This window comes from Columba livia, chromosome 32 (genome assembly GCF_036013475.1).
Source record: "Columba livia isolate bColLiv1 breed racing homer chromosome 32, bColLiv1.pat.W.v2, whole genome shotgun sequence".
Lineage (NCBI taxonomy): Eukaryota > Metazoa > Chordata > Aves > Columbiformes > Columbidae > Columba > Columba livia.
Window position 1 is genome coordinate 479,320 of NC_088633.1, and position 16,850 is coordinate 496,169.

At 68.8% G+C, this 16,850-nt stretch overlaps 2 protein-coding genes across 11 annotated transcripts; both read left to right on the forward strand.

Annotated features, from left to right (window-relative positions):
- Positions 1–719: 719 nt before the first annotated feature.
- On the forward strand, positions 720–9,405 carry SLC39A7 (solute carrier family 39 member 7). Of its 6 annotated transcripts, none has more exons than XM_065044094.1 (10): positions 720–884; positions 1,558–1,950; positions 1,983–2,327; positions 3,416–3,584; positions 4,460–4,522; positions 4,618–4,752; positions 4,829–4,966; positions 5,783–5,979; positions 8,051–8,313; positions 8,348–9,405. In XM_065044094.1, the coding sequence occupies exons 1-9, from the start codon at positions 735–737 to the stop codon at positions 8,309–8,311; spliced, it is 1,851 nt and encodes a 616-aa protein (XP_064900166.1). In that variant the 5' UTR covers positions 720–734; the 3' UTR covers positions 8,312–8,313; positions 8,348–9,405. The 6 variants fall into 6 exon arrangements, with proteins under 6 accessions (XP_064900166.1, XP_064900169.1, XP_064900170.1 ...); XM_065044097.1 differs by having other exon boundaries at positions 1,983–2,144; positions 2,277–2,327; positions 8,051–9,405; XM_065044098.1 differs by having other exon boundaries at positions 1,558–1,910; positions 2,129–2,144; positions 2,277–2,327; positions 8,051–9,405.
- A 362-nt stretch (positions 9,406–9,767) lies between these two features.
- HSD17B8 (hydroxysteroid 17-beta dehydrogenase 8) lies at positions 9,768–14,344 on the forward strand. 5 transcript variants are annotated; one of them, XM_065044149.1, is made up of 9 exons: positions 9,769–9,896; positions 10,359–10,564; positions 11,138–11,254; positions 11,932–12,027; positions 12,612–12,697; positions 12,956–13,040; positions 13,614–13,649; positions 13,728–13,802; positions 14,266–14,344. In XM_065044149.1, the coding sequence occupies exons 1-8, from the start codon at positions 9,851–9,853 to the stop codon at positions 13,797–13,799; spliced, it is 744 nt and encodes a 247-aa protein (XP_064900221.1). In that variant the 5' UTR covers positions 9,769–9,850; the 3' UTR covers positions 13,800–13,802; positions 14,266–14,344. The 5 variants fall into 5 exon arrangements, with proteins under 5 accessions (XP_064900222.1, XP_064900221.1, XP_064900225.1 ...); XM_065044148.1 differs by having other exon boundaries at positions 9,770–9,896; positions 13,607–13,649; XM_065044150.1 differs by lacking the exon at positions 12,612–12,697 and having other exon boundaries at positions 9,768–9,896.
- The last annotated feature ends 2,506 nt before the right edge of the window (positions 14,345–16,850 follow it).

Here is a 16,850-nt window from a genome sequence, read left to right on the forward strand (position 1 = left end):
CAAATCCATCTCATCCCCCCAATCCATTCCTGATGCTCCTAAATCCATCCTGACCCCGCCAAATCCATCCCTGACCCCCCCTAATCCAGCCCGACCCTAAATCTAATCCTGACCCCCCCAATCCATCCCGACCCCCCCAATCCATTCCTGACCCTCCTAAATCCATCCTGACACCCCCAAATCCATCCCTGACCCCAAACTCACCCCCTGCCCCCCCCAACCCACCCTGCCCCCCAACATCACCCCAGGACCCCCCCCCCCCCAAACAACCCCAGGACCCCCAAACCCACCCCCCCCACACCCCCCAGTGCCCCCCCAAACCCCCGTTGACCCCCAGGGCCGCCCCAGACCACCCACCTCAGCCCCCCCCAGACCCCCAACCCCCCCAGGGCCCCCGCAGCCCCAAAAATCACCTCAGGACCCCCCAAAAACCACCTCAGCCCCCCCCCCCCCCACCGAACAGGCTGAGCCCCCGGCACTCCCAGCCCCGGCGCTCCCCGCTGACCGCGATCGCTGTCGCCCATCCCGCGCTGCCGGCGGCTCCGGGGGCTCCGGCCTCGTCCGGTCCGGTCCGGTCCCGACCCGACCCCCCCGGGGCCGCTCCGGCCTCGTCCGGTCCGGTCCCGTCCCGACCCGACCCCCCCGGGGCCGCTCCGGCCGCCGCCGCTCCCGCCGCCCCACAACGCCCCGCGCGCCTCCCGGCGGCCCCCCGCGCCGCGCCGCCCGCTGCCAAGATGGCGCCGCCGCCTTCACGTCGTCCTGGCAACGGGCGCTTCCGCCCTCCTCTCTCCCTCTCCCCCGCCTCCCCACCGAGATCTCGCGAGAGCTCGCGGTGCCACGTCGGGCCAGAGCCGGAGCGGGAGCGCGAGCGGAGCGCGCGGACGGTGAGACCCCCCCCCGCCCCGGAGCACAGAGACGCGGGCAGAGGGGCCCCCCCCCCCCGCCCCCGCTCTATGGCCCCCGCCGCCCCGTCCCCATCTCTGTGGTGCCCCTGGGGGGCCGCTCTGCACCCTCATCCCGTTGTCTCTGTGGTGGAGTTGGTTGGCGCCGCTCTAGCCCGTTAAGGCCGCTCTGTCCCCCATCTCGCCGCTCTTTGGTACCCCCAGGGGTCCCGCTCTAGGCCTTGTCTCTATGGTCTGTGTCCCCCACTACCCCGTAGTAGCCATTGAGGCCTGTCTGGACCCTCATCCCTTTGTCTCTATGGTAGGGTTGGTTGGTGCCACTCTGTCTTTTCTTAGCTCTATGGTGTGGCCCCTTACTGCCACTCTAGGACCCCCGTCTTGCCACTCTCTGGCACCACTGGGGGTCCCCGCTCTAGGCCTTGTCTCTATGGTCATGTCCATCCCCACTCTGGCGCTCGTCTGGACCTCATCCATTCTCATCTCTATGGTCGGGTTGATTAGCGCCACTCTAGCCGCTCTCTAACTCCACGGTAGCGCCGCTCTATCCCCCACCTCACCGCTCTATGGCGCACCCACGGGTCCCTCTAGGCACTGTCTCTATGGTTGTGTCCCCACCGTGGCCGCTCTGGCCCCTCATCCCCCGTCTTTATGGCAGGAGCCCGGGGCCATGGCGGCCGCCGGGACACGCGGAGTCGCCGTCACCGTCGCCATCGCCGCGCTGGCCCTGGGGCTGCTGCCGGGACACGGCGCCGCGCACGAGGATCCGCACCGTGAGCACGAGGATCCGCACTACGGCCACGGCCACTCGCACGAGGAGCCGCGCCACGGGCACGGCCATTCACACGAGGGGCTCTACCATGGCCATGGCCACTTGCACGAGGGGCTCTACCATGGCCATGGCCACTCGCACGAGGATCTGCACCACGGCCACTCGCACAAGGACCCGCACCATGGGCACCCGCACGAGGGGCTCTACCATGGCCATGGCCACTCGCACGAGGAGCCGCACCACGGGCACGGCCACTCGCACGAGGGGCTCTACCATGGTCATGGGCACTCGCACGAGGAGCCGCACCATGGCACGGCCACTCGCACGAGGAGCCGCACCATGGCCACTTGCACGAGGGGCTCTACCATGGTCATGGGCACTCGCACGAGGAGCCGCACCACGGCCACTCGCACAAGGACCCGCACCATGGGCACCCGCACGAGGGGCTCTACCATGGCCATGGCCACTCGCACGAGGGGCTCTACCATGGGCACGGCCACTCGCACGAGGAGCCACACCCACGGCACGGCCACTCACACGAGGATCTGCACCACGGCCATGGGCACTCACATGAGGGGCTCTACCATGGCCATGGCCACTCGCATGAGGAGCCGCGCCCCCCGCCCCGGCGGGACACGCTGACGCTGTGGCTGCAGGTGGTGTCCCCTCCTGTCCCCACACCTGGGGACACCGGGGTGCCGGTGACCCCGTTGTGTGGGTGCTGGAGACATTGTGTGGGTGCCGGAGCCCCCGTTGTGTGGGTGCCAGTTCCATTGTGTGGGTGCTGGTGTCCCCATAGTGTGGGTGTTGGTGACCCCATTGTGTGCGTGCCAGTGCTATTGTGTGGGTGCCGGAGCCGGTTCCGTTGTGTGGTGCTGGAGCCGGTTCCGTTGTGCGGTGCTGGAGCCGGTTCCGTTGTGTGGTGCTGGAGCCGGTTCCGTTGTGTGGTGCTGGAGCCGGTTCCGTTGTGCGGTGCTGGAGCCGGAGCCCCATTGTGTGGGTGCCAGAGCTGGTTCCGTTGTGTGGTACCAGTTCCAGTGTGTGGGTGCCAGAGCCGGAGCCGGTTCCGGTGTGGGTTCTGGTTCCGGTTCCATTGTGTGTGCCGGTTCTGGTGTGTGTGCTGGTTCCGGAGCCGGTTCTGTTGTGGGTGCTGGAGCTGGTTCCGTTGTATGTGCTGGAGCCATTTCCGGTTCTGTTGTGGGTGCCGGTTCCAGAGCCAGTTCTGTTGTGGGTCCCGGAGCCAAAGCCAGAGCTGGTTCTGTTGTGTGTGTGTGCCGTTTCCGGAGCCGGTTCCGGTTCCGTTGTGGGTGCCGGTTCTGGAGCCGGCTCCAGTGCGGGTGCTGGTTCCAGAGCCGGTTCTGGTGTGGGTGCTGGAGCCAGTTCCATTGTGGGTGCCAGTTCCAGAGCCGGTTCCATTGCGGGTGCCAGAGCCGTGTGTGTGTGTGTGTGTGCGCGCGCTAGTTCCGGAGCCGGCTCCGTTGTGGGTGCTGGAGCCAGTTCCGGCGTGCGGGTGTCGGTTCTGGAGCCGGTTCCGGTGCGGGTGCCGGTTCCAGAACCTGTTCCGGAGTGGGTGCTGGAGCCAGTTCCGGTGTGTGTGTGCGCTGGTTCCGGAGCCAGTTCCGGTGTGTGTGTGCCAGTTCCGGAGCGGGTGCCGGAGCTGGTTCCGGTGCGGGTGCTGGAGCCAGTTCCGGAGCAGGTGCCGGTTCCGGAGCGGGTGCCGGAGCCGGTTCCGTTGCCGTTGCAGACGCTGTCGGCCACGCTGCTGGTGAGCGCCGCGCCGCTGCTGCTGCTGCCGCTGGTGCCGCTGGAGCCCGGCGCCCCCCGGCACCGCCAGCGCCTGCGCCTGCTGCTCAGCTTCGCCGCGGGGGGGCTGCTGGGGGACGCCTTCCTGCACCTCATCCCCCACGCCATCGGTACGGCACGGCCCCGGCGCCCCCCGGCACCCACTGACACCCCCCGGCACCCACTGACACCCCTGACACCCCCTGACACCCCCCGGCACCAACTGAGACCCTCCAACACCCCTGAGACCCCCTGAGACCCCCCAACACCCCCTGACACCCACTGAGACCCACTGAGACCCCCCGGCACCCACTGACACCCCCTGACACCTCCCATCACCCTCTGAGACCCATTGTCACCCCCCGTCACCCACTGAGACCCCCTGACACCCACTGACACCTCCTGTCACCTCCTGTTACCCTGTCACTCCCCGTCACCCACTGAGACCTCCTGTCACCCCCCGTCAGCCCCTGTCACCCCCTGACACCCACTGTCACCCACTGTCACCCACTGACACCCACTGACACCCACTGACACCCACTGACACCCACTGACACCCACTGTCACCCACTGAGACCTCCTGAGACCTCCTGTCACCTCCTGTTACCCTGTCACCTACTGACACTCCCTCTCACCCACTGACACCCCTTGTCACCTCCTGTCACCTCCTGAGACCTCCTGTCACCTCTTGACACCCCCTGTCATCTACTGACACCCCCTGTCACCCGCTGTCCCCTCCTGTCACCCACCAGGTCCCCTCGCTGTCCCAGGGACACCCTGACACCCACTGCCCCCCCATGTCCCCTCCCTGGCACCCACCGGTTGTCCCTGTCCCTTGGGGACACCCCCATGTCCCTGTGTCCCCTCCCACCCTGGTGACACGGTGACACCCCCATGTCCCTGTGTCCCCTCCTTGGGGATACGGTGACACCCCCATGTCCCTGTGTCCCCTCCCACCCTGGTGACACGGTGACCCCCCCATGTCCCCCCCTTGCTGTCCCCACAGCCCCCCACGCGCATCACGAGGACGCTGACCCCGCTGGCCACGGTGGCCACGGCCACTCGCACGGTAGGACACGTGGCGGGGGGGGGAGGGGGGTCGTGTCACCTTGGGGACACCGTGGGGGGGTCGTGTCACCCTCAGCGTCCCCCGTGTCCCCCCAGGGGCGCAGCACGGGCACATGGTGGCCGTGGGGACGTGGGTGCTGGCCGGGATTGTCACCTTCCTGGTGCTGGAGACGCTGGTGCGACACGTGCGCGGCGGCCACAGCCACGGCCACGGTCACGGTGACGGTCACGGTAGGTGACACCCGCCCTGGGGGGGGCGCTGACACCCCCCCGCTGTCATTGTCACCCTGTTGTTGTCACCCCGCAGGGGCCAAGGCCAAGAGCAGCTCGAGCGAGGGGGACGAGGAGCCGGACGGGACGGTCCCCAAGGGCCACCACAAGGGCCACCACAAGGGCCACCACAAGGGCCACCGCGGGAAGAGCGGGGACGGGGGCGAGGAGGCGGGTACGGGGGGTCGGGGACACTTTGGGGGACATGGGGACACTGGGCGGGACACAGGGACATGGGGGGGATGGGGACACTGGGGGGACACAAGGACATTGGAGGATGGGGACGTGGGGACATAGGGGGACAGGGACATGGAGGGACATGGGGACACTGGGGGGGGCATGGGGACACTGGGGGGGACATGGGGACATTGGGGAATGGGGACACTGCTGGGGACACAGGGACATTGGGGGGGATGGGGACACTGGTGGGGACATGGGGGGATGGGGACACTGGTGGGGACACAGGGACATTGGGGGGCATGGGGACACTGGTGGGGACATGGGGACATTGGGGAATGGGGACACTGGTGGGGACACAGGGACATTGGGGGGGATGGGGACACTGGTGGGGACATGGGGGGATGGGGACACTGGTGGGGACACAGGGATATTGGGGGGATGGGGACACAGGGGGACGGGGACACAGGGGGACATGGGGATATGGGGGGGTGGGGACACCAGGGGGTCCCTGACGTCCCTGTGTCCCCCGGTGTTGGGGGGATGGGGACACTGGGGGTACATGGGGACACTGGGGGGGACACTGGGGGGGACATGGGGACACCGGAGTGGGGTGGGGACACCGGGGGGTCCCTGATGTCCCCAATGTCCCCGTGTCCCCAGGCATGGGGGGTGTCCGGGTACCTGAACCTGATCGGGGGGGGACACAGGACCCTGTTGGGGACAGGGACACTGGGGGTACATGGGGACACTGCGGGGGGGGGGTGGGGACACCGGGGGGTCCCCGATGTCCCCGATGTCCCCGTGTCCCCAGGCATGGGGGTGTCCGGGTACCTGAACCTGGTGGCCGACGTGGCCCACAACTTCACGGACGGGTTGGCCATCGGCGCCTCCTTCCTGGGGGGGGCGGCGCTGGGGACGGTGACAACGGTGACGGTTCTGCTGCACGAGCTGCCGCACGAGCTCGGGGACTTCGCCATCCTGGTGCAGGCGGGATGCAGCAAGAGCCAGGTCAGGACACGTGTCACCCGTCCCCACGTCCCCGTGTCACCCGTCCCCGTGTCACCCGTCCCCGTGTCACCTGTCCCCACGTCCCCGTGTCACCTGTCCCTGTGTCACCATGTCCCCGTGTCACCTGTCCCCATGTCCCCGTGTCACCCATCCCCATGTCACCTGTCCCCGTGTCACCTGTCCCCGTGTCACCTGTCCCCGTGTCACCCGTCCCCACGTCCCCGTGTCACCTGTCCCCGTGTCACCCATCCCCGTGTCACCTGTCCCCACGTCCCCGTGTCACCTGTCCCTGTGTCCCCATGTCCCCGTGTCACCTGTCCCCATGTCCCCGTGTCACCCATCCCCATGTCACCTGTCCCCGTGTCACCTGTCCCCGTGTCACCCGTCCCCACGTCCCCGTGTCACCTGTCCCCGTGTCACCCATCCCCATGTCACCCGTCCCCACGTCCCCGTGTCACCTGTCCCTGTGTCACCCGTCCCCGTGTCACCTGTGCCCACGTCCCCGTGTCACCATGTCCCTGTGTCACCATGTCCCCGTGTCACCTGTCCCCACGTCCCCGTGTCACCCATCCCCGTGTCACCTGTCCCCGTGTCACCTGTCCCCGTGTCACCTGTCCCCGTGTCCCCGTGTCACCCATCCCCATGTCACCCGTCCCCGTGTCACCCGTCCCCATGTCCCCGTGTCACCCGTCCCCGTGTCCCCGTGTCCCCATGTCACCTGTCCCCACGTCCCCGTGTCACCCATCCCCGTGTCACCTGTCCCAATGTCCCCGTGTCCCCATGTCCCCATGTCACCCGTCCCCGTGTCACCCGTCCCCATGTCACTGCATCCCGATGTCACTGTGTCCCCAGGGTCCCCGTGTCTGTGAGTCACCCTGTCCCCATTTCACCCTGTCCCTGTGTCACCATGTCCCCAGGTCACCATGTCCCCGTCACAGTGTCCCCATGTCACCTGTCCCTGTGTCACCGTGTCCCCATGTCAGCTGTCCCCGTGTCCCCATGTCACCCTGTCCCCATGTCACCGTGTCCCCGTGTCACGGTGTCCCCAGGTCACCTGTCCCCGTGTCACTGTGTCCCCAGGGTCCCTGTGTCCCCATGTCCCCGTGTCACTGCGTCCCTGTGTCACTGCGTCACCGTGTGCCCGTGTCACCCATCCCCGTGTCACCGTGTCCCCAGGTCACCTGTCCCCAGGATCCCCCTGTCACCTGTCCCTATGTCACTGTGTCACCCTGTCCCCATTTCACCCTCTCCCCGTGTCACCTGTCCCCATGTCCCCAGAGTCCCCCTGTCACCTGTCCCCAATCATGTCCCCATGTTCCCAACCATGTCCCGTCCCCAACCATGTCCCCAACCGTGTCCCCATGTACCCAATCATGTCCCCTGTTCCCCCCATGTCCCCAACCGTGTCCCCATGTCTCCAACCGTGCCCCCAGCCGTGTCCCCATGTCCCCAACCATGTCCCCAACCGTGTCCCCATGTCTCCAACCGTGTCCCCAACCGTGTCCCCATGTCTCCAACCGTGTCCCCAACCGTGTCCCCATGTCTCCAACCGTGTCCCCAACCGTGTCCCCATGTCTCCAACCATGTCCCCAACCGTGTCCCCATGTCTCCAACCGTGTCCCCAACCGTGTCCCCATGTCCCCAACCATGTCCCCAACCGTGTCCCCATGTCTCCAACCATGCCCCCAGCCGTGTCCCCATGTCCCCAACCATGTCCCCAACCGTGTCCCCATGTCTCCAACCGTGTCCCCAACCGTGTCCCCATGTCTCCAACCATGTCCCCAACCGTGTCCCCATGTCCCCAACCGTGTCCCCATGTCCCCAACCATGTCCCCATGTCCCCAACCATGTCCCCAACCGTGTCCCCATGTCCCCAACCATGTCCCCATGTCCCCAACCATGTCCCCAACCGTGTCCCCATGTCCCCAGCCATGTCCCCATGTCCCCAACCATGTCCCCCCTTGTCCCCAACTGTGTCCCCCTGTCCCCGCCATGTCCCCAACCGTGCCCCCCCACGTCCCCAGCTGTGTCCCCGTGTCCCCAACCGCGTCCCCCCGTGTCCCCATTGCAGGCCCTGCGTCTGCAGCTGCTGACGGCGCTGGGCGCGCTGGCGGGGGCCGCCTGCTCGCTGCTGGCCGAGGGGGGGGCGGCCGGGGGGCCCCCGGCGCCGGGGGGGGTCCTGCCCTTCACCGCCGGCGGCTTCATCTACCTGGGGACGGTGACGGTGCTGCCGGAGCTGCTGCGGGACGCGCGGCCGCCCCAGGCGCTGGCCCAGCTGCTGGCGCTGCTGGCCGGGGTGGCCATGATGGCGGCCATCGCGCACTGCGAGTGACGCCCCCCCGTGGGGACACCCCCCGCGTGGGGACACCCCCCCCGTGGGGACACCCCCCCGCGTGGGGACACCCCCTGCCAAAGGGGACATGTCTTCCCGGGGGGGTGACACCACGTACGGGAGGGTTTGGTTACTGGGGCCTTGGTGGCCATGATGGCGGCCATTGCCCACTATGGGTGACACCCCGTCAAAGGGGACACCCCGCTCTGTGGGGACACACCCCCTCTGTGGGGACACCCCCCCCCGTGGGGACACCCCCTGCCAAAGGGGACACGTCTCCTCGGGGGGTGACACCATGTTTTGGGGGGTTTGGTTACTGGGGCCTTGGTGGCCATGATGGCGGCCATTGCCCACTATGGGTGACACCCCGTCAAAGGGGACACCCCGCTCTGTGGGGACACCCCCCCCCGTGGGGACACCCCCCCGCGTGGGGACACCCCCTGCCAAAGGGGACATGTCTCCTCGGGGGGGTGACACCATGTTTTGGGGGGTTTGGTCATTGGGGCCTTGGTGGCCATGATGGCGGCCATTGCCCACTATGGGTGACACCCCCTCCATGGGGACACCCCCCCCTTCTTGGGGTCACACACCTCATTTGGGGGGGTGACATCACATTTCAGGGTTGACATCACATTTCAGGGGGGTGACATCACATTTCGGGGGGTGACACCACGTTTTGGGGACATTTGGGGGCCGGTGGCCATGATGGCGCCATCGCCCACTACGAGTGACCCCCAGTTTTTGAGGGGGGACGCACCTCGGGTTGGGGGTCACACTCCATTTTGGGGGCTGGCAGTCCATTTTGGGGGGTGACACCCCTGGTTTTTGGGGGGACACCCTGATTTTGGGGGGTTGGGCCCTCAGGGGAGCCATGTTTAACCAGGCCTCACTGGGGGGTCCCCCAGTTTTGGGTGTTTGGGACCAAGGGGGGTGACATGGGGGGACCCAGGTGTCCGGGGGGGGTCACCTGTTGTGGGGGTGTCAGGGTTGTTTTTTATAATAACTGTAACGAATTGTGGATTTGATTAATTGAAGAATAAATGAGATGAACCAATGAGGCGCTGGGGGGACCCAGCGCCCGGGCTGAGGCGTCACCTGTTGCTAGGCAGATTTTGGGGTTTGGTTTTGGGTTGGTTTTCATTTTAATGACTTGTGGATTTGATTAATTAAAGAATAAATGAGATGGAGCTGAGGGGACCCAGGTGACCGGGGACCGGGGGGGCACCCAGAGCTCCCAGTTCCATGGAGGGACCCAGGCGTCCGGGGGGGACGTCACCTGTTGCCGGGCAGATTTGGGGGTGTTAGGGGTTATTTTAACGACTGTAGGGAATTACGGCTTTGATTAATTAATTAAAGAACAAATTAGACGAGGCCCTGAGAGGGCCGAGGGGTCCCAGTCCCACGCGGGAACCCAAAACCAGCGGAAATCAGCGAAAAACCGCTCCTTGGAGGACCGACCACAGAGCGGGGTGGGGGTAGAGTGGCAGCGCGGCGTTGCCCTTCCCCGCCGGCGCCTCGCTGGTCGCTTCCGGGTTCGCCATGGGCTCCGGCGGGCGCCTCCGTGGGGCGCTCGCGCTGGTGACAGGTGGTGACGTGGGGGGGACACGGGGCGTCACGTGACGGGGGGACAGACCCCGCAGGGGGGGCGGGGGGGACACGGGCCCCAGTTGGGGGGGACGGACCCCACGGGTGACATTGGGCGGGTCACAGCCCCCACGGGTGACACTGGGGGGCTGGGACAGTCCCAGTGACACTCGGGACACGGGACAGACCCCACGGGTGACATGGGGGGGGACACAGACCCCAGGGGTGGCACTTTGTGGGAGGGGTCATAGACCCCACGGGTGACACTGGGGGGGGGGACAGACCCCACGGGTGACACTGGGGGGTGGGGTCGGGGGTCACAGACCCCCACGAGCAGCACTTTTGGTGGGGGGGGGTGGCAAACCCCACGGGTGACGTTGGGGGGGTTGGGACGGTCCCTGTGACACCTGGGACAGGTGAAACCCCCCCCCCCTCCCCCCGGTGACCCCCCGGTGACCCGCAGGGGGGGGCGGGGGCATCGGGCGCGCCGTGTGCGCGCGCCTGGCCCGCGAGGGGGCGCGCGTGGCCGTGGCCGATCGCGCCGAGGGGGGGGCGGGGGACACGGCGCGGGGGCTGCGGCCCCTCCCCCCCACGGGCCCCCCCCACGCGGCCTTCGCCGTGGACGTGACCTCGGCCACCAGCGTCACCCGCCTGCTGGAGCAGGTCCAGGTAACACCCGTGGGGACACCCTTGGGGACACCCTCTGGGACACCCCCTGGGACACCCCCTGGGACACCCCATGGGACACCCCCTGGGACGCCCCCTGGGACACCCCATGGGACACCCCGTGGGACACCCCCACTGGGGACACCCCCTGGGACACCCCCGTGGGGACACCCCCTGGGACACCCCTGGGACACCCCCCTGGGGACACCCCCCCTGGGGACACCCCCTGGGGACACCCCCTGGGACACCCCTGGGACACCCCCCTGGGGACACCCCCCCTGGGACACCCCCGTGGGGACACCCCTGGGACCCCCCCTGGGGACACCCCCCTGGGACCCCCGCCTTGGGACACTCCATTGGGACACCCCCGTGGGGACACCCCCTGGGGACACCCCTCTGGGACACCCCTGGGGACACCCCCCTGGGACACCCCCCTGGGGACACCCCCTGGGACACCCCCCCTGGGAATACCCCCTGGGGACACCCCCCTGGGGACCCCATTGGGACACCCCGATGTGGGGACACCCCATTGGGACACCCCCTGGGGACAGAGGTGACCCCCCTTCCCCCCCCCAGGAGCACTTTGGGGACCCCCCCGGGGTCCTCGTGTCCTGCGCGGGGGTGACAAGGGACGAGTTCCTGCTGCGGCTGGGGGAGGGGCCCTGGCAGGAGGTGCTGGGGGTCAACCTGACGGTAACGGGGACACGGGGACATTGGGGACAAGGGGACATGGGGGGACGTGGGGACAGGATGGGGGGATTGGGGGACATGGGGGATATGGGGACATGGGGGGACATGGGGACAGGAGGGGGGGATTGGGGGACATGGGGGATATGGGGACAAGGGGACATGGGGACAGGATGGGGGGGATTGGGGGCCATGGGGCATATGGGGACAAGGGGACAGGAGGGGGGGATTGGGGGATATGGGGACAAGGGGACATGGGGACAGGAGGGGGGGATCTGGGGACATGGGGGATGTGGGGACATTGGGGACATGGGGACAAGAGGCGGGATCTGGGGACATGGGGGATGTGGGGACGAGGGGACATGAGGGGGATATGGGGACATGGAGAGACATGGGGACATTGGGGGGTCATGGGGACAGGGGGGACATTGGGGATGTGGGGACAGGGTGGGGATATGGGGGGACACGAAGGGACATTGGGTGACATCGGGGGGACAGGGGTACATGGGGGGACATGGGGACATTGGGGGGACATGGGGACATTGGGGGGCATGAGGGATTTGGGGACATTGGGGAGGACGTGGGGGGGACATTGGGGATGTGGGGACATGGGGGGATGTCAGGGGGACCAGAGGGACACCACAGGGACATGGAGGGGACGCAGGGCCACGTGTGTCCCCCAGGGGACGTTTCTGGTGACACAAGCGGTGGCCCGAGCTCTGGTGGCCACGGGCGCCCCCGGCGGCTCCATCATCCACGTGGGCAGCGTGGTGGGCAAGGTGGGTGACGGGGACATGGGGACGGGGACATGGGGACATGGGGACAGGGACAAGGTGGGTGACGGGGACATGGGGACGGGGACATGGTGGGGGAGGGGGACATGGGGATGGGGACATGGTGGGGGACGGGGACATGGGTGACGGGGGACAGGGGCACGGAGACATGGGGACACGGACATGAGGGGACACGGACGTGGTGGGTGATGGGGACACAGGTGACAGGGACATGGTGGGTGATGGGGACACAGGGGGTGACAGGGACACGGGGACAGGGGACAAGGTGGGTGACAAAGGGACATGGGGACCTGCCTGTCACCCCCATCTCCCCCTTGTTACCCCGTGTCCCCCTTGTCACCCCGTGTCCCCTGTGTCTCCCTTGTCACCCCACGTTCCTCTTATCACCTCCATGTCCGTCATGTCACCCTTATCCCCCATGTACCCCATGACCCCCCTGTCACCCCCATGTCCCCCATGTCCCCCTTGTCACCCATGTCCCCCATGTCCCCTGTGTCACCCCCGTGTCCCCCGTGTCCCCCTTGTCCCCCATGTCCCCCGTGTCCCCTGTGTCACCCCCGTGTCCCCAGGTGGGGAACCTGGGCCAGGTTCACTACGCGGCGTCCAAGGCCGGAGTGCAGGGACTGACCCGCAGCTGCGCCAAGGAGCTGGCCAGGTGGGGCCACGGGGACACCTGGGGACACGGGGACACATGGGGACACCTGGGGACACGGGGACACATGGGGACATGGGGACACGGGGACACCTGGGGACATGGGGACACATGGGGACACCTGGGGACATGGGGACACCTGGGGACACAGGGACACATGGGTAATCGGGGACACCTGGGGACACCTGGGGACAGAGGGGGGACATGGGGACACTTGGGGACACGGGGGGGGGACGCTCAGCCCCCCTGTCACCCCCCCAGGTTCGGGATCCGCTGCAACGTGGTGCTGCCCGGGTTCATTGTCACCCCCATGACCGACAAAGTGCCACCAAAAGTGCTGCAGAAGGTGATGGGGGTGACGTGGGGACACTTGGGGACATGGGGGGGGACACAGGGACATGGGGACACTGTGGGGGGCTGGGACATGGGAGAGATATGGGGACACTTGGGGACATGAGGTCATGGGGGACATGGGGACACTTGGGGACATGGGGGGGACATGGGGACAATGAGGTCATGGAGGGACATGGGGACACTTGGGGACATGAGGTCATGGGGAGACATGGGGACACTTGGGGACATGGGGGGGACATGGGGACAATGAGGTCATGGAGGGACATGGGGACACTTGGGGACATGGAGGGACATGGGGACACTTGGGGACATGAGGTCATGGGGAGACATGGGGACACTTGGGGACATGGGGACACAGGAGGACAGGGCCATGGGGGGTGATGTGGGGACATGGGGACACTTGGGGACATGGGGGGGGACATGGGGACATGAGGTCATGGAGGGACATGGGGACACTTGGGGACATGGGAGGACAGGGCCATGGGGGGGTGACGTGGGGACACTTAGGGCCATGGGGGGGGACATTTGGGGACACCTGGGGACACCGCGCTGGCTCAGTTTGCAGGGATGGTGCCGCTGGGACGTCTCGGGGACCCCGAGGGTGAGTTGGGGACATGGTGGGGGGGAAGGGGACAGGAGGGGACACTTGGGGACACGCGTGTCACCGTGTCCCCCGCAGACGTGGCCGATGTCATCGCGTTCCTGGCGTCCCCCGAGAGCAGCTACATCACGGGGGCCAGCGTGGAGGTGACAGGTGGGGACACGACGTCACCCCCGTGGCCCTGTCCCCCCCACGGGTGTCACCCCCCCAGTGTCCCCATCCCCCCATGGGTGTCACCCCCCCAGTGTCCCCGTCCCCCCCACGGGTGTCACCCCCCCAGTGTCCCCCTCCCCCCATGGGTGTCACCCCCCTGGTGTCCCTGTCCCCCCACGGGTGTCACCCCCCGGTGTCCCTGTCCCCCTGGGTCCCCATCACCCCCACAATGTCCCCCCATGGCCCTGTTGCTTCTGTGTCCCCATCCCCTGTGACCCCATGTCCCCCCGTGTCCCCCCATGTCCCCCCATGTCCCCCCATGTCCCCCCGTGTCCCCCCGTGTCCCCCCATGTCCCCCCATGTCCCCCCCCATGTCCCCCCATGTCCCCGTGTCCCCCCCCATGTCCCATGTCCCTGTGTCCCCCCTCATGTCCCCACGTCCCCACCATCTCTCTCCTTTCAGGGGGTCTCTTCATGTGACGGATCCGGCCCCGCCCCGTGTCACCCTCCCCCCAAATAAACGGGGTGAAGCCCCTCCCCCACCCACCGCTGCCTCTGTGCCCCCGAACTCCTGGGTCCCCCCCGAACTCCTGGGTCCCTCCCGAACTCCTGGGTCCCCTGCCTCAGTTTCCTCCCCCCGAGCGGGGGGCCGGGAGGGGGAGGGGGGGGGGGGGGCGCGGGGACAATGCGGGGGGGGGAGGGGCGGGGGGTGGGGGCGGGGCCGGGAGATGCCGCCCATTCATGTCCCGTCACTCGGGGCAACCGGGGTCCCGGGTGGGGGAGGGGAGGGGGGGCCCCCGCGCTGGGTGGCCCCCACGGGGTGGGGGAAGGGGGGGGGGCGGCCCCGCTTTGTGTCCTCCCACTCCCCCCCCCCCCCGCCATTCCGGCCGCCGGGGCAGCGGCAGCGGCGGGAGCGGCCGGACACGGGGGTAGCGGCGGCGAGCGGGCGGGGGGGGCACCGGGGTGGGGGGCGGGGGGGTCCCCGTTGGGTCCCCGAACCCCCGGAGCCGCTTCCCCGAATCCCCCCCCCGCCTCCCGGTGGGTCCCGGACCCGCTCCCGGTGCTCCCTGGAGCCCCCGGGATGCACCGATCCCCCCGCGGTGGGTCCCGACCCGGTCCCGGGAAGTCCCGACACCTCCCGGTTCCCCGAGCGACCCCGACCCCCTCCCGCTGGACCCGGAGTCGCTCCCCGCTGATCCCCTGACCCGCTCCCCGGTAGAACCGGCCCCGGTTCCCGCTGATCCCCGGCCCCCCCAACCGGGGATGCCCTGATCCGTCCCCGGTAGAACCGGCTCCGGTTCCCCGTGATCCCCGGATCCCCCCCCGGGATCCCCCGACCCGCTCCCGGTAGAACCGGCTCCGGTTCCCCGTGATCCCCGGTCCCCCCCGGATTCTCCAGCCGGCTCCCGGTGGAACCGGCTCCGGTTCCCGCTGATCCCCGGACCCCCCCGGGATCCCCTGACCCGCTCCCTGTGGACCCGGAGTCGCTCCCCGACGGTCCCCGGCCACCCCCGGATGCTCCGACCCGCTCCCCGGTGACTCACGGACCCCCCACGGAGTCCCCGAGCGGCTCCCGGTGCACCCGGAGCCCCCGGATCGCACCCCCCGCCCGGGTCCCGGTTCCCCCGCGGGTCCGGGGCGGCGCCGGCACCGGGGGAGGGTCCCGGTGTCCCGGTGTCCCCCCCCCGCCCCCCCCCGCGACACCGGGCACCGGCTCGTGATTGTCCAAACGCAATTCTTGTGTGCGCCGAGAGTTGGGTGTGGGACGTCGAGAGCCGGGGCCCAACCGGCACCGGGACACCGGGACACCGAACCGGGGCCCAACCGGCACCGGGACACCGGGACACCGAACCGGGGCCCAACCGGCACCGGGACACCGGGACACCGAACCGGGGCCCAACCGGCACCGGGAACACCGGGACACCGAACCGGGGCCCAACCGGCACCGGGACACCGGGACACCGAACCGGGGCCCAACCGGCACCGGGACACCGGGGACACCGGGACACCGGGACACCGAACCGGGGCCCAACCGGCACCGGGACACCGGGGGACACCGGGACACCGGGACACCGGGACACCGAACCGGGGCCCAACCGGCACCGGGACACCGGGGATACCGGGACACCGGGACACCGGGACACCGAACCGGGGCCCAACCGGCACCGGGACACCGGGGACACCGGGACACCGGGACACCGGACACCGAACCGGGGCTCCAACCGGCACCGGGACACTGGGACACCGGGACACCGGGAACACCAACACCGGGGCTTCAACCGGCACCGGGACACCGGGAACACCAACACTGGGGCTTCAACCGGCACTGGGATACCGGGGACATGTGGGACACCGAGCCGGGGCTCCTATGGACACTGGGCACCGGGGACACCGGGCGGCTACCGGCTACCGACCCCCGGTCCCCCAGGTCCCCTGGTCCCCCCGGTCCCCCCGCTGCCCGCGGCAGGTGCCTCTGAGGCCCCGCCCCCATCCCAGACCACGCCCCCGCTCTCCCGGTCCCGCCCCCTGGACTCCCGGCCCCGCCTCCTGCACCCTCGCCGCTTTCCCATTGGCCGAGCCGCCCGCTTGGCGGGGAGAGCCCGGTGGGATGAATCCTATTGGCTAGCAGGACCCGCGGGAGAATCTCCGCGGCTGTGATTGGCTGCGGGAGGAGGCGGGTGCGAGCTGCGATGAGGGCGGTGATGTCATCACCCCGGGCGAGCAGGAAGTGACGCAGACAGGAGGCGCTGCCCCCTCGGAAAGCGGCAGGAAGGGGGGACCGGGAGAGGCCGCGGGGACAGCGGGGCCGGTTCGGGCCTTTCCGGGGCCGGTTCGGGCCTTCCCGGGGGTTCGGGGCCGGTTCGGCGCTTCCCGGGGCCGGTTCGGCGCTTCCCGCGGCCGGGTCGGGCCTTCCCGGGGCCGGTTCGGGGCCTTCCCGGGGGTTCGGGGCCGTTTCGGGCCCTTCCCGGGGGGTTCGGGGCTTCCCGGGGGGTTCGGGGCTCCCCGGGGCCGGTTCGGGGCTCCCCGGGGCCTCCGGTCGCCGCCGCC